General features: G+C 56.7%; 2 protein-coding genes across 4 annotated transcripts in view; one reads left to right on the top strand and one right to left on the bottom strand.

Annotated features, from left to right (window-relative positions):
• TBCD (tubulin folding cofactor D) overlaps positions 1–23,477 on the bottom strand; it is a 103,196-nt gene that overhangs the window by 56,867 nt on the left and 22,852 nt on the right. For all 3 annotated transcript variants that reach the window (XM_081270689.1, XM_081270688.1, XM_081270687.1), the window contains exons 7-12: positions 17,903–17,948; positions 16,681–16,813; positions 14,976–15,112; positions 13,659–13,719; positions 13,107–13,181; positions 10,642–10,736 (exon numbers count right to left, since the gene is read on the bottom strand). In XM_081270689.1, the coding sequence (XP_081126815.1) occupies positions 10,642–10,736; positions 13,107–13,181; positions 13,659–13,719; positions 14,976–15,112; positions 16,681–16,813; positions 17,903–17,948 (547 nt within the window). The remainder of the gene's footprint in view (positions 1–10,641; positions 10,737–13,106; positions 13,182–13,658; positions 13,720–14,975; positions 15,113–16,680; positions 16,814–17,902; positions 17,949–23,477) is intronic.
• ZNF750 (zinc finger protein 750) lies at positions 1,720–6,407 on the top strand. The gene is made up of 2 exons (XM_081272539.1): positions 1,720–4,242; positions 4,548–6,407. The coding sequence occupies exons 1-2, from the start codon at positions 2,822–2,824 to the stop codon at positions 5,248–5,250; spliced, it is 2,124 nt and encodes a 707-aa protein (XP_081128665.1). The 5' UTR covers positions 1,720–2,821; the 3' UTR covers positions 5,251–6,407.

The raw sequence follows: 23,477 nt of genomic DNA, 5'->3' as shown, positions 1-23,477 counted from the left end.
TCCGATAGGCATAAACTGACCAGGCGGGACTACTTCAAACCTCTGCCACAGACATGGAGGCAGACAGTGGTCACGGCTGTAGGTTAGCTTCTTCATCCCCATAAACCTCTGAGTAGGAGAGAGTGCTCCCGGGCTGACATCATCGCCCGAAAGCTTACAAAAGCTTCCATTTTATCCCACTTACCTCCCCAGCACGGCTGCAGTTTATAGGCAAGTAGCTGTGCCTGTCTTACACCTGCAGCCAAGCGCCCCTGCTTCAATTAGCAATTGTGCAACCAAGAGGTTAGTTTATCCAAGTCCCAAGTGCCACCTGGGTCTCCCTCTCTGGGCTGGTCCCCACCAACAGTAAGCCCCGGACGGCAGCTCTCGCCTCCCAGACGCTGGCATCAGGACCCGGGGCTCGCCCAGCCCATCTGCCATCCTGAAAGCTAAGTGGCCAGAGAACAGAGGCAAATGGGGGCCGGGGGTTGTACCCGCAGCTGCTCAGGAGAAGCGGCAGGAGGATGGCAAGTTCCAGGCCAGCCTGGGCAGCTTAGTGAGGCCCTGTCTCAAAACAGAAAACAAAAAGTGCTGGGGATGTGGCTCAGGGATGAGCAGCTGGGTCCAGTCCCCAGTACCTGGAGAAGGAAAGGCAAATGGTTCAGACCAAAATCTCACTTACGGAGGGACCCGGGACCCCCGAGGGCAGCCCACCACAGCAATGTGCTTCTCTGAGGCCCCAAAGCTCTGCAGCACTGAGCCAAACTGCTTGGAAGCGCTGTTGTCGCTTGCTGACATCCTGAGGGACTTCCCGTCCTTCCCAGTGCACAGTTTGGTGTCCACGTCCGCCCTGGGTATCGCAGGACATGGATCACACTGGATAAGTGCCTGCAACTGTCATCACCTTGGTCACGATGCTGCAAGTGATGAAATCAACTCCCAGGGCTGGGCATGACACATCCCAGGCAGCCATGGGAACCGGGCCTGCAGAGGTTCTCACGCCTCCGGAATCGGGAGCGCACGGAGCGTGCCCGCACAGGCCCGCTGAGTTATCTCCCTGGCCCGCAGGGCTGGAATTGGGCCCCAGGCTCCCTCACCCGTTGGGAGGCAAGGAAACCCTGCTCTATTACCCAGGCCAGACCTGCCCCCCAAAGTACAGGCTGAACCCATAAGGATTCCTTCATGATTCTTCTTTTACTAAAGAAGGAAAAAGAGAAGCCACAGAGCCGCCATCCCGCACTCCCTGCTCGGCTCTGGCACAGCTGCGCGTGGCTGCAGTAGCAGCACGGGGCGGCCCCACCACTCCACACTCGTCCCACGGCTGTGCCCCACCAGCACTCCCTGCTTTCCCCCACGGAGGGGCTCACCAACGAGCGGGGCCCACTTTCCTACCTAGCCCCTTCTCAACAGGACACGTCCTCAAAGCTCAGCTGTGTGAACTGGTGTGGGGGTCGCCTGGGCAGTTCTTTATGCTTCCAGGAACCATGAGTAAGTTAAGAGACAGCTCTCTCGGAACCTCAGGTGCCCAAACGAAGCCCAGCCCGACCCCCCGATGCAGATCCCAGTGGCTGCTGTTCCGAGAGCTGTTCCCTGAGGGTCTGGCCACCGTGCTGCTGTGTGGCCGAGTCTCACCGACTCCACTTCACAGCTGAAAATGTACTTCTCACACCATTCCCACTGAACCTCCTCTGTAGGCTGACTGGAGCATCTGGGAGCTGGAGGAGACCCTTCCTTTCACATTTCCTGTACAGATGGAGGTGCCTGCTCTGGGTTCCTTGTCCCTCACACACTTCTCCAGGCCTCCCAGGCCGGCACTGCCCTGTCCTCAGCTCTGGACTGGGGGCACATCCACCCAGTGCAGGGTGGCTCTAGAGGACACCTAGGGCTAGGACACGCCACAAGACCCTAGGGGAAACAAGGGGGCAGGCATGAGCCACATGGTTGAGGCCAGGCCCACTTCCTAGGGGCTGAAGACAAGCAGCCTCCTCCACGATCCAGGCCACGTGCTCCAGCCTCCTCGTAGCATGCAGGATAAGCGGCTCTGGTGCTTGTGTTTGCAGGCACAGCCAGGGAAGAACAGGGTGAGTGTGAGCGCTGACGAGGCAGGCAGTGGACCCATGCAGTCACTAAGACTTGCTGACTTGCCCTGACAGCAGTGCAAGCCACTTGAGTGGACCTAATACGGCATTTAAGTCTGCAGTAAGACAACCCCAGTGCGACTCACGAGGGCCAGGCTGGAGCGGGTGACAGTGCGCTGGTAACACCAGGGCACCGGCTGCACTTCCCTGGTTAAGCACCAGGTTTCGGGAGCATGGGCACAGGTCACTGCAAAGCAGGCAGCCAAATGGCCCTGTGACAATGCCTGGGGACAACCAAGGGAGCTGGGGGTTGGCCCCTGCAGAGCACTCTCCAGGGAAGGTCCCATCACGGGATAAAGGCTCCCAGAGAAATGCAGTGCTCTGAACTGACACTAACCCTCCACACCTGCCATCTGACCCCCAGCCAGCTCTCTCAGTCAGGAGCTAGTGGAGGACAAGAGGCTGCAGGTGCAGCGGACGTGTTGCCGCTCCCAGCAGTGCCTCTGCTCCAACCCTCCCCAGTGCCTGAATGGGGACACCTTCCAACCACAGCGCCCCCTGACTCCAGCTTCTGCTCTGCTTTGCAGCTCCGGGCAGCGGGTGCGAGACCTTCCTCGCCAGGCCCTCGGCACGTGGAGTTGGCTCGGTCACGAGCACACGGCCACAAGGCGAGACGGGGGCTCGCCTCCCTGGACCCAGCGTCTGGACTAGCGAGGAGCGGGCAGTGACCACGTCACGTGGCAGACCTCAGTCTGACAGACACCATGAGCCTCCTCAAGGAGAGGAAGCCCAAGAAGCCACACTACATCCCGCGGCCCCCAGGGAAGCCCTTCAAGTACAAGTGCTTCCAGTGCCCATTCACCTGCAATGAAAAGTCCCACCTCTTCAACCACATGAAGTACGGCCTCTGCAAGAACTCCATCACACTCGTGTCAGAGCAGGACCGCGGCCCCCGGTGCCCCCGGGCCCACGCACCCGACCCCAGGCCACCCCGGCAGCAGGCGCCCACGGCACAGCTGGCCTCTTCCCAGCCCCTCACTGATGGCCTCCCAGGCTTTGACCCCACGCCCCAGCAGGGCTCTGGCAAGGAAGACGTGGAGGAGAGCCTGAAGCCGCAGGCTCGGAGGACCCTCGCACTCCCGCAGAAGCCAGGCCTCCAGAAGGAGGCAGCCCCAGAGGCAGCCCTGGGGACGCAGCCTGCTCTGGACATGGCCCGGCCTTCGGCGTTCATTCCAGTTGGGGAGCACAGACTTAAGGGGCCCGAAAACACGGAGGTGCCCGAAACGCTGTCATCAACCAACCCTACCACCAAAGCCACAGCCTTCCACACCAAGTCTGCGTTCCATGCTCCTGGCTACCCCTGGAAAGCGGGCTCCCCGTTCCTCCCACCCGAGTTTCCACATAAAATCCCACCTACAAAGGGGTTCAGTGCCATCTCCCCTTACGTGCATCCCACAATCCCAGAGTACCCCCCACCCTTCTACACAGAACACGGGCTGGCCGCCATCTACTCCCCCTACCTGCTGGCCGGGAGCGCCCCCGAGTGCGACACCACTCTGCTGTCTGTCTACGGGGCCCCAGACCAGAGACACTTCCTGCCTCCCCCAGGGCCACTCCCCAAGCACCTGACCCCGTCTCCACCAACGTATGATCACTACAGATTCCTCCAACAGTTCCACTCCAGTCTGCCGATTCCTTATGGATTCTACAGACCAGAGTCTGCGTTCTCCTCCTACAGCCTCAGGCTCCCGCCCCTCGCTGGCATCACTCGGGAACAGAGTTCCCGCCTCCTTGAAGAGGCCACCCTGGCCTACCCAGCCTCGAGTCCCTCCGAGTTAAGCCCTTCAAACTCCCACAAAAAACACACAGAATTCGAGAAAGAAAGTCCAATTCCTGAAGCTAAAGACCCTTCCAAAGATGGGCAGCGGGACCTGGAAGGAGCCAAAATGAGCCCCCGGGCAGGCAGCGCAGCCACAGGCTCCCCAGGAAGGCCAAGCCCCACCAACTTCACGCAGACAAGCCAGGCATGCGAAGGCCTGTGTGACCTCTCCAACAAAGGGTCCCCAAGTACCCTGGGATGGCGCCCACAGCCCGAACAGAGCCCCACAGCCTTCAGACCCGTCCCAAAGAACACAGACTGCTCTCACTCCCAGGTTCCTGCAAACAGCACAGAGTCTCCAAACAGGTAAGAAAGCTTCACTTCTGGGCTGGGGTCGTGGCTCCGTGGTAGAGCATTTGCCTGGCATGTGTGGGGCACTGGGTTAGACTCTCAGCACCACCACATAAAAAACAAATAAATAAATAAATAAACGGTATTGTATTCATGTACAACTAAAAAAATTAAAATTAAAAAAAAAAAAAAGATTTACTTTCACAACTTTGACATAGGCTTCTTGGTTGTGCTCAGCCAGCCAAGTGCAACCTGATTAAATGTTTTGTGCTCCTTTTCCTAAGCAAATGCCCACTAAGCCTTCTCTTGGCTTCTTCTAGCCTCGAGGCCGGGAATGGAGACCCTCCAACTCAGACAGCAAGCCCTCTTCCCATCACCGAGGCCGCACACGCCATCCCCGAGGATGGCTCCAGGACAGGCCCCCTCAACCTCTCCAAGAAGTCAGAGCCAAGACCTGCAGCTGCTGGTGGAGCCGTGTACACAGGAAGTGCCAAGGCAGAGGCCCCAGGTTTCACAGAGTTGCAGGACTTGCCCCTCAATCTCTCTGTTAAGGACCCCTGCAATGCCCGGGCTCCAAGGCCTGCCGTCCCCAGCCCACTGCAAAGTGCAGAACCCGCTGCTGCTCCCAGGACTGGGAGAGGAAGTCTCAGAGATGGCTCAAGTTGTGCTGAGGCCCAGCAGGAGGAGGGCCCAGCTGGGAAGGCCCCAGCCTCCCAAGTGGTGGACAGCAGTGATGAGCAGAAGCAGACAGCAGCTGTGGCCCTCTGTCAGCTGGCAGCCTACAGCCCGGGAAATGTGAGGGTGGGTGAGGGGGAGCCCACCACCCAGGAGTCAGGCTGCCAAGATGCACCTACTCCTAGCTCCACAGAGAGCCAGGGGACTCAGTGTGACCTCAGACCCAAAGGACAAAAGAGGGCAAGTCAAAGAGACACAGGAAAATCACAGCAAGGAAGTAAGAAGACAAAGCCAAGTGACACGGCCGCGAGAGTGTTCACCCTGCGCAAGAGGACCCGGGTGTCCTGAGACCCGCCAGGCCCAGGGCCCTCTCCACCAGCCATCACTCCCCAGTCGGCTGCCACAGATGCGGCTCTCTCTTTTCCACCCTTCAGGACGCTGCAAGGCCCTTCCGTCTCTGGTTGTAGGAATGTCTGAGACTAAGGTTTGGCCTGCTTCTCTGCAAGTGGAATGCGCCCCCGGTTCTGACGGCCATTTTGGTCCGGGACAGATGGCTCTGACTGTCCGTGACACTTAGCCTCAGCAGTCACTACAGAACACGCCCACTGGCTGGCTCACCAACATGAGGCTATACCCACTCCATCAGGGAGAACGCACACTGGTGAGGGCGAGATCTACTCATGCCAACTTCCCGACCTCTCAGTCTCACTCCCTGTCCCTAAAATGACTTGTATGTTGCTAACTCTCCAATAAATTCATGTGAACTTTAAGGGTACATGAAATGGGGACGTGTGAAATTCTGTGGCATCTCTTGGAGTATTTTGCAATGATGGTAAAGAAACAGTTGATGGCTGAGGCAGCAGTGAGCCCAAGAAGGCAGCGAGTGGGGGTGTGCGTGGCGTGTGCTTGTGAATAAACCAGTGGCCACTGCCTGCCCTGGGGGCCCCTCGAGGACCATCCCGGGTCCTGGGCCCCAGAGGCTGGAGCTGGGCCAGGGCTCCCTCCCTGCCCTGTCCCCACACCACACGGCTCCCCCTCATGCTGGCCTGCTCCTGAACCCGGGCGTGGGTACCAGGGGCCCTCCCTTGGGGAGGCGACTCAGTTCATGGCCACAAGAGCACCGAGGCCCACAACACTGCTGGGGGCGAGTGTGGGCTCCTGTGGCGCATGGGAAGAAGACCAGAGCAGGAGCAGTGCAGCTCTTAAAACTGCCGATGCTCCCAGCTATCGACTGAGGGAGCGAGGCCTCCTGACACTGCAAGCTCAGACAGAGGAAAGTAGGGTTCATGCAAAGCCCTGCCCGATTCTGGAGGAACACGCCTTGCCAAGGACACCCTGAACTAAAATCACTGGCCCATAGCTGCACATTAGCAAAGTACTCTTTCAGCTTGATTTGAATCAATAATTTTTCCAATTGTTTTCACTTATTTTTTAAAAAAACACAAAAGTCGGATTTGATAATGCAGTTCCACGTGAAGTTCCATACTGATAATTTTTTAAAGACTCAGTCTTGGGCTGGGGATGTGGCTCAAGCGGTAGCACGCTCGCCTGGCATGCGTGCGACCAGGGTTCGATTCTCAGCACCACATACAAACAAGGATGTTGTGTCCGCCGATAACTAAAAAATAAACATTAAAAAAATTCTCTCTCTTTCTCTCTCTCCCCCTCTCTTTAAAAAAAAAAAAAAAAGACTCAGTCTAGAAAAACTCTTCCTTTGCGATAAAAAAATCTCAAAATCTCCACTAAAAATTTTGCTTTGGGAGACACATGACAAGGAGTCAATTAAATATTCCTGAGTAGAGTTTTCTGTATCAGGAAAAAATTCTCCAGGAAAGTAGTGAAAATGAAATCACAGAAAAAAAGGAGGAAACTCCATGAGAGAAAACTGCCCTGGGTTTTAATGCAGGCAACAGACATGAAGCTAAAGAACTAGCTGCCCTGCATGTACTTAGGAGTGGCACAGTGCTTGACCTTCAACAACGGGTGTGGAGAGCAAAACGGGGTTTGTAACTGAATAAAATCATAGAGAATTGGATATACCAACTTTTAGAATTACTTATAGAAAAAAAAGACCACTGCTGCAGACCATCACGAGGCCATGCACCAAGGCCTCTGAGCCCTGGGGAGGGCCAGGAGCCCTCCTAGTCCCGGGGAGAGCTGGGAGCCCTCTGAGCCCGTCTGGGTAGAGGCATAAGTCCTCTTGGTATTTCTACTTCTCAGATTTTAGGACCTATGAAGAAATAAGTAGGCCAGGCGTGGTGGTGCACGCCTGTAATCCCAGTGGCTTGGGAGACTGAGGCAGGAGGATCGTGAGCGAGTTCAAAGCCAGCCTCAGCAAAAGAGAGGCACTAAGCAACTCAATGAGACCCTGTCTCTAAATTAAAAAATTACAAAATAGGGCTGGGATGTGGCTCAGTGATTGAGTGTCCCTGAGTTCCATCCCTGGTGCCCCCCACCACCAAAAAAAGGAAGAAGGAAAGAATTAGGCCATGACATTTCAGCTGAAGGACAGCTCTCTGGTGTTTGTTCTTGAGACACAGAACAGATTTCAGTCACCAAACAGCACAACACAATGTGACTGCAACAGCAGTCTTGAGAAGCCACCCAGCCGACAGACAACTGCAGCCTCAGTGCGCCACAAGCAATCATCTCAGGAAGAGGATTCTCAGGACTCGAGAGTCACTGTACCATAATACTCAAATCTGTTTTCAACTAAAACAGAAGTACCATAAGGCATCCACAGAAACAGCAGAGTATGCCCATTTGTTTACAGGGGAAAAAAAAAAAAAGTAACCAAGAGTCCGTGAGGGCAGCCAGGCTTTGGACTACCATAAGACTTTCCACCAACTGCCTTAAATGTGCTCCCAGAACTAACAGAGACCACAGAACCCAAAACAAGCATGGAAGACTGATAATGATGAGAGCTAGAGAGAGACCAACAGGACCACACAACTGAAAGGTCAGTTACAGTGAAGGACCCCCTAGAGGAGCATCCCAGCTAGGTGGACACTGGCTCAGGAGCGAGAAGTGAATGTGGGGATCGGGCCCCAGAAGTCACCCAGTCTGAGAAGGACAGAAAGAAGGGGTAGAGGAAAATGAGCAGAACCACCAGACCTGAAGGAGCCTCGGGCATCCGGTACACACACGACTGGAGCCCAGAAGGAGAGGGAGAACAGCGTGGGAAGACTGGAGAAGTCATGGCTGAAAACATCCTAAGTTTGGTGAAAGACGTACATCCACATGCCCCAGAGGCTCCGCCAACAGGAGTGACAGTCATCACTCAAGTCAACAAAAAATTCTCCATTGAGTAATGACCGCAAGGGAGCAAAAGGAATCATACCAAAAGCTCCATAAGATCAGAACGCTAACCTTCCAAAAGCAAAATGCCAAACAAACCCATAAAATGCAAAAGCAGGAGCATGTATGCGCATTTTAACAAAACAGTAAAGCTAAATAAAAGGAAGTCCTGGTGTTCAGATCCCCAGAAACACAGAACAGAGCCCGTTAGCGGGGGGGCCTTGGATGAGAGAGCACTGGGCTCCCTGTGCTGAGGCCAGACAAGCAGCAGCTCACGTCACATGCAGGGAGAGCGGCTGCCAGCACTCCCTGAAAGGCTACCAGAAAGCCAGCAAAGGCCCTTTTGCTGCAGCTCTGTGCAGTGGGCAGTCTGCCTCCTCGGAGGCACGGGCCCCAGCCATCCCCAAAGCAGATGTTGGCAGCAGCCTTGCCTTCCATCTGAGCCCCGGGCACACACCCATGAAGCTCACCAGGGCTCTGCCACACCGACTACAGCACTGCTCATGGAAGTGCCCACGGGCACCCAAGGTGGGAGACAGGGTTCAAGTGCGCAGGCAGGAAGCTGGGCCCCCCAGGGCACGTCTCTGTGCAGCAGGGCTGGAAACTCGACTTGGGCCAGGCCTCACCAAGCTCAGGCCGACCCCCATGAGTCAAAAGGGGGCATGGAGGCCTGACTGGACCAGAGAGCGCGTGCAGGCAGGTGGACACTGAGTGCCTTAGCAGGGCTGGGCTGGGGGCCAGCTCCCCTGACGCTGAGGTCGCACACACACCCCTGGCCCACAGCACTCTCCGGGACCCCTCTCCACAGGTCTACAGACCCTGCCCTGTAGGAGCCCTGGTCTCTCTGTGTGGCTCTAATAAACCCCACCCCCTCACATCTGTCCTCCTAGACCACAACTGGCAAGCTTCCACCCAGAGCCCTCGTTAAACCAGGGACTGCAGTAGCCCAGAGCTCAAATGCGGACCAAGGGGTCTGCACAGACCCACCAGGCAATCTGTTGAGCTCGTGAACTTCCAGAAGGCATCTGTGAAACCGCGCCCCCTGCTTCCTAAGACTGGGCTCTGTTCTTTCATTTCTTTTTAAAAATATTTTTTAGATGTTGACAGACCCTTATTTTATTCATTTATTTATACACAGTGTGGAAAATCAGCTCCAGTGCCTCACACATGTGAGGCAAGTGCTCTACCACTGAGCCAGACCCCAGGCCCCTCACACTCCCACCCCCACCTCCACCCCCATTCCTTCTGACTTGACGGTGTGACCTTCGCATCATCTCCAGTTTAGGCTGTAAAACACCTGCCATCTAGAGACCCCTGGACCACATCTTCAAGGATGCTCACTGGTCATTAGGGGCATGAAAGTGAAACTGCGACGAGGTGTCCTCTCACACTAAGAGGGCCGTCGCCAAAGAAACCTGAGTGAGAAAGTGAGGCCATGGAAACCCCCACACATGGCCGTGGGAAAGCCAAGGGCAAAACCAGGTGGAAAAGCACCGCTTCCCCGTGACACGCCGTCCCCACAGAGTCTACAGCCAGAGAACGGACACGAGCCCTTCGGGGAAAGCTGCACCTGGTGCCCAGAGCAGCCTCCCGTGCTGGCCCACACAAGCCTTCGCTCCTCAGCAGGACAACATCACACCCCCCGGGAGCCCAGGCTCAGGAAGCAGGCCCGTGGCTGCCCTGGGCCCAGGACTCTGCCTGGAGCACCAAGACCCTCTCAAGTTCAGTCATGGCGCTGCACAGCTCTAGCACACCAGGGCAGCTGGCTTTACGCTTCGCGTGGGTGAACTGACACCACGCAGCCATCTCCGTGGAGCTGTTTTTGAAGAAAGCAGAAAGATGAAACAACTGGCAGGCTCCGAAAGATCTCCCAGGCATCTCAGTGCCAGGGCAGCTGGGCACTGGCTGGACGCAGGTAGCATCGCTGAGGCCACCGGCTTCAGGAAGTACTTCTGTGTGTGGCTTCTGTGACACACGCAGGCAAGGTCCTTTCCGATCTCTGCAGGCCCCACTCCTGCCCTGAAGACCCCGAATGGCACAGGGCCACAGCACCCCCACCTGCATCCCTGGTAGGCCCCAGGCTCAGTTCCACTGACACCACTGCAGAGCTCCCCCAGCCCCACTCCCAGCTGGGACAGACTTCATGACTAGGGACCACTGTCCCTGCAGGTGACCCAGGATGCTGAGGAACACTGAGCTTTAAAACTACAGGTGCCCTCAAGGGGCAAGAAACTCAGACATCACAGGGCCCTTGGCCCTCCAACCGCAGCACACAGCACCCAGAACAGAAGGGCCACAGCAGGCGGAGAGGCAAGGGGGACTCACATGGACGCTGTGGAAGAGCCCCGGCACCACGTGTCTAATGTGCTGCACGCCAGCCACCCTGGGAGGCAGCTCAGCAAGAAACCTGAGGCTGCAGGCCCACGGGCTTCAGCTACTCACCCTCCTTGAGTCGCGACGGGAGCAGCAGGCCTCGTCTGCCCAGTTCCGCCAGTGCCAGACATCCGCCGTGCCATGCCTTGTCTGTCTCCTGAAAACTGAGAGCAGAATTCTGGTGTCAGCTCTAAGCTCAAAGCCCAGTTCCGCAAGGAACACAGGCCAAGCCCATTCTCTGAGCCCATGAGCCTCACGGTTGACCCAAGAGATAAGATGCTCCAGTTTACCACAAACAAGACTACTGCGCCATACCCCTCCTTGGGTCCCCAACAACAGAGGGCCCAGCCCAGACCCAGACCGCCTGCCAACCACAGGTCTAGTCAGGCGGCCCGCCCCACGTGCTCTACCACAGCCACAAAACCCCAGCTCTTCTGCACACCCAGGCACAACCTCACTCAGCAACAAGCAGCGATACACGTCAGGGAGTCGAGCTCAGCAGGGATCCCACCCAGGCTCCAGCGTCCCTCCTGCCTCAGCCTCCCAAAGAGCTGGGCTTCAGATGTGCCCCGCGCACAGCCAAAGCGTGGACTTGTAATGAAGGCCTGCCACGACACTCATCAGGTCAAAGGTCGTATTTCACATTCATTTAAAATGTCCCTTTGGGGGCTCGTGAACCTGCAGATGTGGCCTGCCGTCACCTATACTGTGAACAACTGCCTTTCAGATAGAGGGGGCTGTGCTTGGGGATTCGCACTTGCTTCCACATGAGCGTGGAGACACACGTCCCCAAAGAGAAACACTATAAGGCTTTAGCCAGCTCTGATCAAATGACTCCACAGCAAGGACCGTGAGGGAAGCCGTCCGCACTGACTGCAGCACACCGGACCTCCTGCCCACGAGCGGGCGTGAGCCAGGCCTCCGGAGGCAGCCTCCTGGAAGAAAGCCGCCCAGACTCGGGCACAGCCACCACGTCTGAGGCTCCAGCCGGCCAGGCGGCTCTCCAGACCTCAGCACCACCACCTTGTTTTCAGGAGAGGCTCGTCACACTGCTTGTGCAGACAAGACGGCAGCATGAACGCACAGAGCCTGGTCGCCCTGCCTCACGGGGAGCTCAGACAAGCCATCCCTCTCTCGGTGAAGGTGTATGCTCCGTGGTCCCTCCAGGCTGGCTGGGGAGAGCACCAGTCACTGGACACCCAGGGGATGCAAACATCAGCCAAGCAGTTGAAGGGACCCAAAGAAGTGGCAGTGCACAGCAAGGGAGCGCGCACTGGCCGGTCGGGGACTCGGGCCTGTGCTCGGAGCCAGGGTGCGGGTCCTTCTGTCAGCAAGCCTGGGGTGAAGAATCGAGGGTGCTAAGACTACTTTGAACCTCCAAACTGGTGCACACTGGAGGTTCAACTAGCCACACAGAGGCCCCAGGCCGAGACCAGGCGGGGGAGGCAGGGCAGTTGAGAGCAGCACACGCCAGGCCCCTCAGGTCCCCAGGAGGAGGAAGAGGCAGAGGAGGCTCCAGGAGGGCCCGGGCGAGCAACCAGAGGGAGGTGCAGCAACACTGCCAGAAGAGAGGGGCCAGGAAGGAAGCACGAGACCGATGCCCGCCCTCCTGCAGGCGGCTCCTTGGAAGGAAGCCCCCGCAACCTGGGCTACTGCAGAGGAAGTGCACAGCACTGGCACACCAGCAGAGGCTGCACGCTCACCCACCGCGGCCTCCACGGGCAGCGTGTGCTTTCTGTAGGAGCTCGCCTACCACAGGCACGGTTATTTCAAAAAAGATGACCAGTCTTTGACATGTTTCCTGCACTTGGTCAACTGCCACTGAGCAGCCCCAAGGCCAAGTGCAAGAAGGAGCCTGCTCCAGGGAAGGCAACCCTGGAGCCTGCGGAGCTGTCCTTGCCAACTGACCACCAGCACGCAGTGGCTCCCAACACTGACAGCACAGGACCCGCAGACAGTCACTGTCAGGCAGAGGGACAGGTCCCCAGGAACAGTGACGGCCAGCAAGGCCACTGGGAAGGGGTTCCCCAACCAGACCAAGGCCACCCTGCGTCCTCTCCCTCCTGAACCCAGAGCCTTCCAACAGCAAAGCCAAGAACCCCACCAGGGCCCTCCACACTGGTCTGCAGTCCCCAGGCTCACCCCCACCCACCGCCCTCATCCACAGGTCACACACCCGTCAATCAGCACTCACTGGAAGGTTGATTAACCCAACTCAACCTCAGATTCAGGCTGTGGTCACAGCAGCCGCCTGGCGAGTAACCCCAGTAGGGACGACCCAACATCTCCCCTCACCCCAGGAATCCCTGGGAGGCACCGGCCTGCCCACACTCACGCACATCTGGTGTGCACAGGCTCAGAGCGGGCTCCACATGGCCTCAGGGTCTCAGATATACAGTGTCGATAAAGGAAACACACCAGAAATAACTAGAGCTCTCCAGCTGAGCCCAAGGGGGGCAAGGGGGCTGGGGCCTAGCCAGCTGCGCAGGGCGTGAGGAGAGAAGGCCACTGCCCGTCCTGAGCACAGTGCCTACCTGAAGCAGTCCAACACAGACCCAACCACCTCATCCGCCAGCACTCTAGGGAGCCGTCCAGCCATCCTGCCGATTCTGAAAGAGAAGTGGCAGCTGTCGGCACTGCAGCTCAAGGGATGTGTGGCCCCCGGCACGGTCCCAAGCAGCTCTTTTCTCTAAGCACAGCAGCAGCACACACTGAGCTGAACAACCGGATCCTGCGCACAGGGAAGGGACGCCTGAGCCCTGGGGCAGGGCAGGGCAGGGCAGGGGCCACCTCTCATCATATAGACTGGACAGTGGAGGCCCTCGCGGGTAGCCAGTGGCACCCAACACAGGCACACACTGAGGCCACTCTTCCACACCAGACCTGCTGCTCCCATTGGCTGCTGGTGAGGGCATGGGCTGCCTAACATGGCCTCCTACCCATCTACCACAGAAGCCCAGGGAGCCCTGCAGCCCTCAGGGAGCTTCCAGCACAGGCACAACCCCAGGAGACCAGAGAGAGAGCAGTCCCACCTGCCCCCACTGCCAGCCCTGGGTGGCCTACCTACCCCTCGGCGGCCTACTTACCCTTTGGCTGCAGACCACCGCACCACGGTATCTTTGTCCTTCAGCCCGACCAGCAGCTGCTCTGCAAGAAAAGCACCCACATCGCCAGTCCAGACAGCTCAAGGTGACCCGCAGCCAAACAATACCCTGGAGACAGCTGCAGTGGTCACAGCACAGAGCAGTTCCCGTCCTGCCTGGCAACCAGGGAGCCCATGGCTGTTCCCACCTAGACCTCAACAGGCAGCAGCCATCTCTCCAGCTGAAAGCCGAGGGCCAGGGTCTCCCAGGCCATGAGGGAGGTCAGGGGACTGAAGCAGACTGGGGGCTGTCCAGAAAAATCCCAGAGGATGAAGCCTGGGGCTAGCCTCAGAACAGACCCAGGCCAGCAAGGAGGTAGTCTAAGGCATATGTAAGTGTCCTGCTAGCCTGACAGAGCTTAACCTTTGGCCAAAAGGCAGTGGGCAGCCCCAGGAAGGCCTGACTTGGAGAAACAGTCACAGGCACTAGGGTATCTGAGGAACCAATGAGCAGACGGGACCTGAGGCGGCACAGAGTGGACGGAAACGTGTCAGGGCAGTCGGCACTGACAGGGCAGATGCACAGGGGCTCAGCCTGGGATGAGGAGCTCAGGGGGCTTTGAGTGGCCAGGGCAGCCCAGCAGGGGAACCTGAGAAGGGGAACCTAAGGAGCGTCAGGAGTCAGGGAGGAGGCAGGTGGGAGCTCGCGGCGAGCTCTGTGCCAGGGGAGGGGTGTGATGCAGATCTGACCTCCCAGGGGAAACCAGCCCCAAGGAGCAGATGCTGGCGCTGACGCTAGGGCGCAGACCACCCGGCCAGGCCCAGCCTCCCAGCCAGTGGGCAGGAGAGGTCCCTACAGGGAGGGAGGCCATACAGCCTCCTGAGGCTGGTCACAGTAAGAGGCCTGGCCAATGGTGTGACTGTGGGGGAGCCACTAGGCTGAGGGCAGGCCCTGGTGCAGACCCTTGCAAGGCCAAGGGCAAAGGGACTTGAGGTGACCTTGAGAAAGCAGGGAGACACAGCAGGCTGTGAGGAACCAGAGGCCTGGGCCCTGGGGAGCAAGGAGCATGCAGTTCAGGTGTGCAAGACAGCAGCGAGTGGAGACAGAGGGCTGCTGGGCAGGGAGTGTCCACGGGAGGGCAGGTCAGTGGCTACACGCTCAGTGGAGGTGACGGAGGGTCAGACTATGCCACCCAAGAAGGAAGGGAAGAAGTGAGGGCAGTAGGAAGGAGTGGCTGCAGCAGCCCACAGGAGTGGGGAAGGAGAGTCATCGGGGACAACACCAAAGCCCAGGGGCAGGGCATGTGCTGGGGCCACCTACCTATCACACTCTCCACCCCGTCTGGAATGTCATAGTCCTCATCACTGTCAGGCGGTACCTCGAGTGGTTTCTGCTCACTCCGATCCTGGGCAGAGAGCTGCAGGTTAGCAGCCAAAGACCGGCAGCCCCGCTGGTACCTGCACAGAGCACAGCACGCTTGGCTCAGCGGCTGGACGCAGCTCAAGCAGCTCTGTGCTGACTGGAGTCAGCTCAGCACCACCATGAGCCCTGGAGGCTGCCTGTGCCAATTCCCACACGTGCAGAGAACGATGCTGCGGTGAAGGCCTGGCTCTGCCATAGAGCCCTCAGGGGCTCCCCCAGGTTTCACCCCCCAAATGCTGCTTCAGAGTCGCCACACGCCCAGGTCCTGTTCTCCACGACGCAGGGGCAGCACCACCTCCCCTGGTATACCGGAGGGGACCAGGTCTGGCTGACACACCTACTTAGCCACACAACTGCACTCCAGAACTGCTCTGTGCCTCAGTTTCCTCTCTGTAAAGCAGGGACACGGCTCTGCAGAAAGCCACTGTAAGAACAGGGGAGGGGCCGCACGGACGTCTGGTGCAGAAAGAGGCCTACCAACACCACAGCCCTTCTCAGAGGACGTGCAGCAAGCCACCGGCCCCTTGTGGGGCTAAACCATTCCCAAAGCCTCTTGGAAACCAGGCACTAAGGTCCTGTGATGCAACCACATCTCACCAAAAGGCACTCAGGAAAACATCGCCAAACCCCCGGCACACTTCTCGGGCATCTGCTACAATTTGGAACAAAGGTTCAGCTGCACTTCAAAATAATCCCTTCCCAAAATGCCATTAACACTTAAGATAGGGCTGGGGATGTGGCTCAAGTGGTAGTGCGCTCGCCTGGCATGCGTGCGGCCCAGGTTCGATCCTCAGCACCACATACCAACAAAGATGTTGTGTCCGCCGAGAACTAAAAAATAAATATTAAAAATTCTCTCTCCTCTCTCTCTCTCTCTCTCTCTCTCTCTCTCTCTCTCTCTCTCTCCTCTCTCACTCTCTCTTTAAAAAAAAAAAAACACTTAAGATAAAACTGAAGGTCATGGGGCTGGGGTTGTAGCTGAGTGGTTGAGTGCTTGCCTTGCATGTATAAGGCACTGGGTTTGATCCTCAGCACCACATAGAAAAATAAATAAAAACAAAAATATTGTGTCCATCTACTAGTAAAAACTATTTATTAAAAAAAAAAAAAAAAAAAGAAAGAAACTGAAAGTCATTAAGGACATGGAGCCCAAGAACCTGAGCAAACCTGTCCTCATGGGAGCCAGGGCTCAGTCAACCTGCTACCTACCGCAGGCACTCGTGGGCCACCACCAAGCCGAGATGCTTCCCTTCCCCAGCAAACCTGCAGAAGCGAGCCTGGCCTTCCCTGAGAAAGCCTGGGACTCGGACTGATCACTGAGCACTGACCACTGCTCCTCACAGCAGCCTGCACCAGCAGCCCAGGGCTGCATCCAAGCACATCATCCGCCAGCACTCTGGGGAGTGCCAGGGGCCGAGGCAGCTTCCCTGGACATCCCTCCAGCCTCCTCCACTGTTTACCTGGAAGACGGCGTCGATGTAGCCGGAGGAAAATCATCCCTCATAAAACAGACACGCTCAGAGACCACAAAAGCACAGGAGCACAGGAGACTCTATACGTCAGCCTGCGCAGCCATGGCCACCTGAGACCGGCGCCTACCCACCTCCACGTGGCCACCTTTGGCCGGAGGAAGGTCAGCCCCAGCCGCTGCACCAGCTTCACCCCCAGCTTCCGCAGCAGGGTCTGGTTGCTCTCAGAGAGTCTGCAGCCGTCGAGGCTCCGGAGCACGGTGCTGGCTGGGGACGAGAGCAGCAACTCAACACCGAAGCCCTCGCCCAACCAGGTGCCACAGCCCCGACACCAGCCGGCCCGACGACCTGGGCCTGGACCCAAGAGCCCTCCCCAGGTTCTAGAGAGCAGCTGGAGGAGCGGGCCCACTTGCTCGGCACGGCCAAGGAGGGCCCCGCACAGTGTGGAGCCGTCCTACAAAGGGGCAGCCCTGCGCGCCAAGGGGCCGGGGCCCTAGGGTGAGGGTGGCATCACAGCAGGAATGCTGAGGGCAGGACCAGAGTCCGAGCCCAGGGACAACGTGCAGGGAGGCCAGCACAGGAGGAGGCATGGCGGGACCCTGGGCCACAGTGGGCATTTGGGATGAGGGGGACCCAGGAGCAGCTAAAGCCAGGACAGCACAAGGACAGCAACCATGGAGACCTGGGCCCAGCACAGTGCTGGACTTCAGAGACTGAAAGGAAATGGACCAGACTGAGCCAAGGTGTGTGGGGGAGGAGGGGAGAAGGGAGGGGGATGGAGCCTAGCACTAGGACAGAGGAGGTGACGGGGAGGGGGACAAGGTGGGCAAGGTAAGGTAGGGGGGAAGGGGGAGGTGAGGGAGGGGGGAAGGGGGAGGTGAGGGAGGGGGGAAGGAGGCAGGGAGGGGTGGGGGCAAGGTGATGTGGAGGAAGATGAAGTGACATGGGAGGAGGGACAAGGTGACAAGTCGGGGATGAGGTTTCAGGGTGGCGACAGGAGGAGCAAGGCTGCTACAGGATGCCAGGAAGTCGGCAGCCACTGGGGCCACGTCTGCTGTGCTCAGATCCCACAGGAGCAAGTCGGGCCCTGGGCGTCAGGCAGCCCGGCTTCAGGGACAGGCCCCATGCAGTCTCCCGCGCTTCAAATGCAGACAGCTGACCCAAAGCCACACCATTCCCACACACCAAGCAAGCAGGCAGAAAGCTGTTCAGGCACCAGGGGACAGCTTCTGATACCCCTGAGGGGGACACTCAGGAAGCGCCCCTCGACCTGGTCTTACACACGCCTTTCCACAGGAGGCGTGTGGACTGCGCGGGGCAAACACTGACAACGACCTGGTCTTACACACGCCTTACCATACGGCAGACAGTCCTCACGCTTCCCGTGTTTAAATATTTGGGCCTGGAAAAAAAAGAGACCAATGTCGTGAATACACCCACAAGTTTATGACGTGGGGTTACCAGACCAGCTCCCTGCGCCTCCCAGAATCCCTCCCCTGAACACGCACCACCTGACAGCAGGAGAAGGGAAGACTGGCAGACCCCGAGAAGAGGCCTGCATGGGCACCTCATGCTGCCAACTTGGGCAGGGCCCACCGTGAGGGACAGCCCCATCCTGCCGTGAGTGCAGACTGAATGGAGCCTCGGGGGCTTTAAGTTAGCTTTGATAGAGACGTTAAAGAAAAAAAGTGACAGGCCAACTCCCTGCACACAGTAGAGAAGCCAAGAGCTCAGCCTCACTCGCTCCTCTCGGTCAACACAGGGTGATATCCCTGCCCCACACAGGACTGACTTCCACCCACAACAGCCCTAGTGGCCTCCAGCCCACACGAGCAGCCCCCAGTAGATGCGCTGACGGATCCAGAGTCTGTCAGCCAAGGAGGAGCACCTGGTTGCCACAGATGCCGTGGCTCTAGCCCCTGAATTCTCAACCACTTCCAAGTCTGGAAGATGAACTCAGTAACTCACAAGCAAGGGGGCCCTTCAGCAGAGCTGTAGAGCTGAGCACTTCCAGGGCATGGTTGATAGGTACCCTCCCTTCAGGCACAATACCTGCAGGCCACGTGAGCCCTCCTTCCAGGTGAGGCAATCCCGCAGCCTCGGCAGGGCACAGACCCTCCCTGCCACCCACACACCAGCATGCACTCGCAGAACACCCAGGCAAACACATAAACATGCACAGGCATGTACTCAAACAAACACACATGCAAACACATTGGCATGCACTCCCATGAACATGCACCAATGTACAGAGACATGCACATGCATGTAAACACAGTAACATGCACTCATGTGAACAACACAAGTATGTAGGCACACAAACATGCAAACACACTGACTGCACTCACATGAACACACACGCAAACATGCTGACACATGAACATTAACAAAAATGTAAACACGCAACCATGTGGCCGCACATTGACATGTACTCGCATGAACACACAAACATGTAAGTACACATAACATGCATGAGCATGTGAATCCAGAGAGATACACACATATAAACACCTTAACGTGCGCTTACATAAACATGTGTAAGCACACGTTGACATACACTCCTATAAACACGCACAAGCATGTAGACCCAGATATGCACACACACATGTAACACACAGTACCATTTGCTTGCATGAACACGTGTGAGCATTATTAACATACTTATTAACCACATCCTGGAAGTGCTCAGCTCTACAGCTCTGCTGAAAGGCCCCCTTGCTCGTGAGTTACTGAGTTCATCTTCCAGACTTAGAAGCAGTTGAGATGCATGAACATGCACAAACATGTAAACCCAGAGACATGCACACACATGCTTGTAAACACAAATTAACATGCACTCGTATGAACACCCAAGCAAGCACACATAATGTGCAAACACTGACATGCACTCATGTGAACATACAGCAAACACACTGGCACGCACTTGCATGAACGTGCAAACACATAAGTCCGGATGTGTAGACACTAATATGCATTCATGAACACATGTAAGAACATCGCTTGCACTCATATGAACACCACAAACATGAAGAGATGTACAGACACATAAACTCAGAGATCATAAACATGCAAACATGTAAAAACAGATGTGCACACACACCAAATATGCAAAAATGTAACCAAACACAAACATGTAAACAGGCACAAACACATCACATGAACATATGCACACATGCACAAGCACATAAATAACACCCATGAATGCACACACAAGAACATGTACACATAAACATAAATGCCTAAGCACACAAACACACATAGACATGCATAAATGCAAACACAAGCACATGCATAATCACACACTTATACAAATGTGTACATACAAAAATGGCAAACATAAACCCAAGCACAAACAGGCAGTACACCTGTGTAAACACACATGCATAAATACACATATAAGAACACACATGTACACACATGCACACATACACAGACGCTCATAAACACACACATAGCTTCTCGGGAGCTACTCAGGAGCCACTGGGAGGCCCAGAGCAGCTGCCCACGCTCCACTTGTGGCATCAAGAAAGATGCGGCTCGGGGAAATGGCCGACCACAGCCTGGGTGTCACATCTCTCAGAAAGGGATCCTGCTCTGCCCCAGACTCACTGGTATGAGTGGCAGCCAGCCACATGCACTCCCTTCTGGGGCTGGCAGTCATGGTCCACACAGTCCCCAGAAGTCACCTTCTTTGCCCTTCCCCCTCCTCCTCCTCCCATCAGCTCCACCTGGGAAATGTGAGCAAACACTGCACATCAGGAACCCATGGACAGTAGTGCCCCACAGCCTCTGCGGGACACTGGCTGGCCACTGCCAGGGCCACCTTGAACAGTGACAACTCATGACATGTTGACTGCTCAGAGGAGCTGCAGGACTGACCGCAGAGACATCAGGTTTCCATCCATCTTCAATGGACGTGCACGACACCGCATTCCTAACAAACACCACTCCAGATTAAAGTGAGATCAAACAGACTCTAACTTAAGTTCCACAATGTTGGGGTGTATTCCTACCACCCTGGTTTTTCTATTGTTTTGCACATGAATGGATGCTGAGTTTGAAAGATTTTGCCAAATCTTCCAAAACCATGGAACGGTATACCCCACGTGCTCTGGGTGACAGTAATGTCCTCCTGATGCCACCAGCACACACTGCCATGCTCCCTGTGCCAAGGTCTGGGCAGGCCAGGGCCAGCCAGGAGCACAGGGCTGCGAGCCACAAGACAGCAGGTCAGCGGGCACTGAGGAAGCAAAGCCCTGCATGTCACAAACGCAGCGCACCTGTGGCGGTCCTGCAGCGTCACAGCCAGAACTGCTGTGCAAGGGAACAACAGCTTCTCGTCTTAGAAATAACTGGTCAGAAGGGCACAGTGACTTGGCAGGATGCCCTCCAGGACACAGAGGCAGTGCTCGGCCTGAGAGGTCACCACTGCGACACAAGTGCCTGCTGTGGAAATTGGCGCTGCAGGGCCTTCACCGGCCACGGAAGTTACGGGATGATAAAGGTGCTTCGTGATCGCGATGGCCACCAGCCAGAAAACCTGAAGGTAATGACAAATCCCAAGAAAGACGATGCCCAAGGAAAGAGATCTGCATAAGATAAAGAGACTGATTATTTAATGGAGCGTCACTAGTGGGAAGGCAATGCCACCCCGCACAAACCCCAAGAGAGAGAGGAGAGGCACTCCCCAACCGGCCACAGGGCCAGTGGAACCCTGGAGGACATGCTAGCTGACCTCTGTGGGCAACAAGAACCCATCTCTCAAGAAAGCAGAGGCCAAAACTCTGGGGAGAAGCAGCTCTCAGAATTCAACAAACCACGAACTCAGTTCCCACCACCACCAGATGGGTTCATCCAGTGCAAGGAACTCAAGGCTTGCAAGATCCAAAAATTAATACCATGACGTGCCCAGGTCAAGGAATAAGGAACAAAAAACGTGCTGTCACAGAGCAAGAGCAGAGAGATCATGACACAAGGACCTTCCGGGATATGCACCCTCAATAACCCTGGAAAGAGGGAGCTTCCTCCAGACAGGGTCCCGAGGCCCCGGGCTTACCACTGCGTGAAGACCATGCCTACACACAAAGTCCCCAGGAAGAGGCTGACCATGTTTGGAAGAGGGAGAGTGTCCAGCAGAGGCTGGTGGAGCTGTGAGAGGGTCTCCTGGTGCAAGACCTAGGTGGAGGGACAGAAGCTTCCAAAAGAAGAAAGCTGGGGGGGCTGGGGATGTGGCTCAAGCGGTAGCGCGCTCGCCTGTCATGCGTGCGGCCCGGGTTCGATCCTCAGCACCACATACCAACAAAGATGTTGTGTCCGCCCATAACTAAAATAAATAAATAAATATTTTAAAAAAAAAAAAAAAAAAGAAGAAAGCTGGGCAGTGAACAGTGGGTCGGATGCAGACTACCCTGAGCACAAGGAAGACGGAGGTGAGAAAGTACAGCACAACCAGCCAGACCCTGGCCCAGACACAAACCCAGCCGCACCTGGCAGGACTGCACTCAAGGGGCACCGGGCAACACCATGCCCCCAAACTGAGAGGTGGCAAGAGCAGTGCCAAGGAGCCCGTGACTTCCATGCCAGGCTGCGTGTATCCTTTGCCAGGTCCCACGGCCACTTGCTCTCAGAGGCTGCCCCTGGAGGAAGCCACTCCCCTACAGCAGCAGCCAGCCAGGGAAGGCCCCATCTGTGCCCTGCCACATGGGCACATGGAGAGGCAGAAGAAAGCATCCTGGCTCCCAGCTCTGTGAAGACCCCAGAGTGGCTGTCGTTTATGGTACGGGTTTGGGGTGGGCAGCCCATGACAGAGGACAAATGCCTCCTCAGGAGGCAGCGGAGAGCAAGGAGTCCTGTGGTCAAGGGGCACCAGAATTCAGGCTGGGTGGCAGCAACATACCTAAAAAGTCCCCAAAATAAACACCGCCCTGGCAGCATGTGGAGGGCACGAGAAGAGGTGCAGACTGACCTGCAGGAGTCCACTGCAATGTCCACCTGAAGGGACCCCGAACAAACAGGAGGGGATGGGCAGGAGGCCCAGGCACCTGGCCTGTCACTAGTAAGACTGAGGACGCTGTGGAATGCCAGACAGACCCGAGCCTTCTTTACTCACCAACTCCTGATAAGCACAGTGAGACTCAGCCTAAGCCTGTGACAAGCAACAGGAGTTCTCAGGAAGCCAGTGCACGTTTTCAGACACGCAGCCATGACACCTGTGAACCCCAGCCAACCCCATCCGCCCCCATGCACAGGACGCAGCCACTGGCCACCCAGAGTCAAGAGCCACACCCCTGTCTGCTTGGGAGGAACACCAATTCTCCATCTCTTTTCTTTTCTTTTTTTTAATATTTATTTTTTAGTTGTAGTTGACACAACACCTTTATCTTATTTATTTTTATGTGGTGCTAAGGATCAAACCCAGGGCCTCACACATGCCAGGCGAGCGCTCTACCACTGAGCCACAACCCCAGCCCCTCCAATTCTCCATCTCCACACTGTTCTCCATCTGGACAGAGAACTACTCTGGGAGCTTCCAGCAGGACCCCCCAGAAGACGCCCAGCTCTCAGCAGCACACAGGAGATGAGCCACCCTCACAAAAGGAGTCGGAAAGGGCACAAACATCAACGCAGCCGGGCTCTGCGCCTTCCCGTCCTTCGCACACTGGTAACAGAGCGGGGCTCTACCCATTCCCATCCTTCGCACGGTGGGCTCTGCACGTTCCCGTCCAGCACACACAGGCGAGGCGGACAGGGCTCTGTGGATTCCAGTTCTTCACAACACTGGGCCTGAGAAAGGGCAGTGGTGGACAGTGCCCCAGAGCGTGTGGAAGGGTGGTGAATCTCAGGAGCACAACAGCCAGAGGGCACTCATCGTCACACACCTCAAGACCCACATGCGGAGTGGCCAGGTGAGAGGAGCACCCACTTCCACAAA

This window comes from Spermophilus citellus (assembly GCF_964194105.1).
Source record: "Spermophilus citellus genome assembly, chromosome: 17".
In the NCBI taxonomy this organism is placed as follows: Eukaryota; Metazoa; Chordata; class Mammalia; order Rodentia; family Sciuridae; genus Spermophilus; species Spermophilus citellus.
Note: the sequence above shows the minus strand (reverse complement) of the source record. Positions and strands in the feature narration are given on the sequence as shown.

Coding starts and splice junctions, on each gene's coding strand:
- ZNF750 (XM_081272539.1), top strand. CDS start 2,822: ATGAGCCTCCTCAAGGAGAGGAAGCCCAAGAAGCCACACTACATCCCG. Junction 4,243..4,547: donor AGCACAGAGTCTCCAAACAG/GTAAGAAAGCTT, acceptor GGCTTCTTCTAG/CCTCGAGGCCGGGAATGGAG.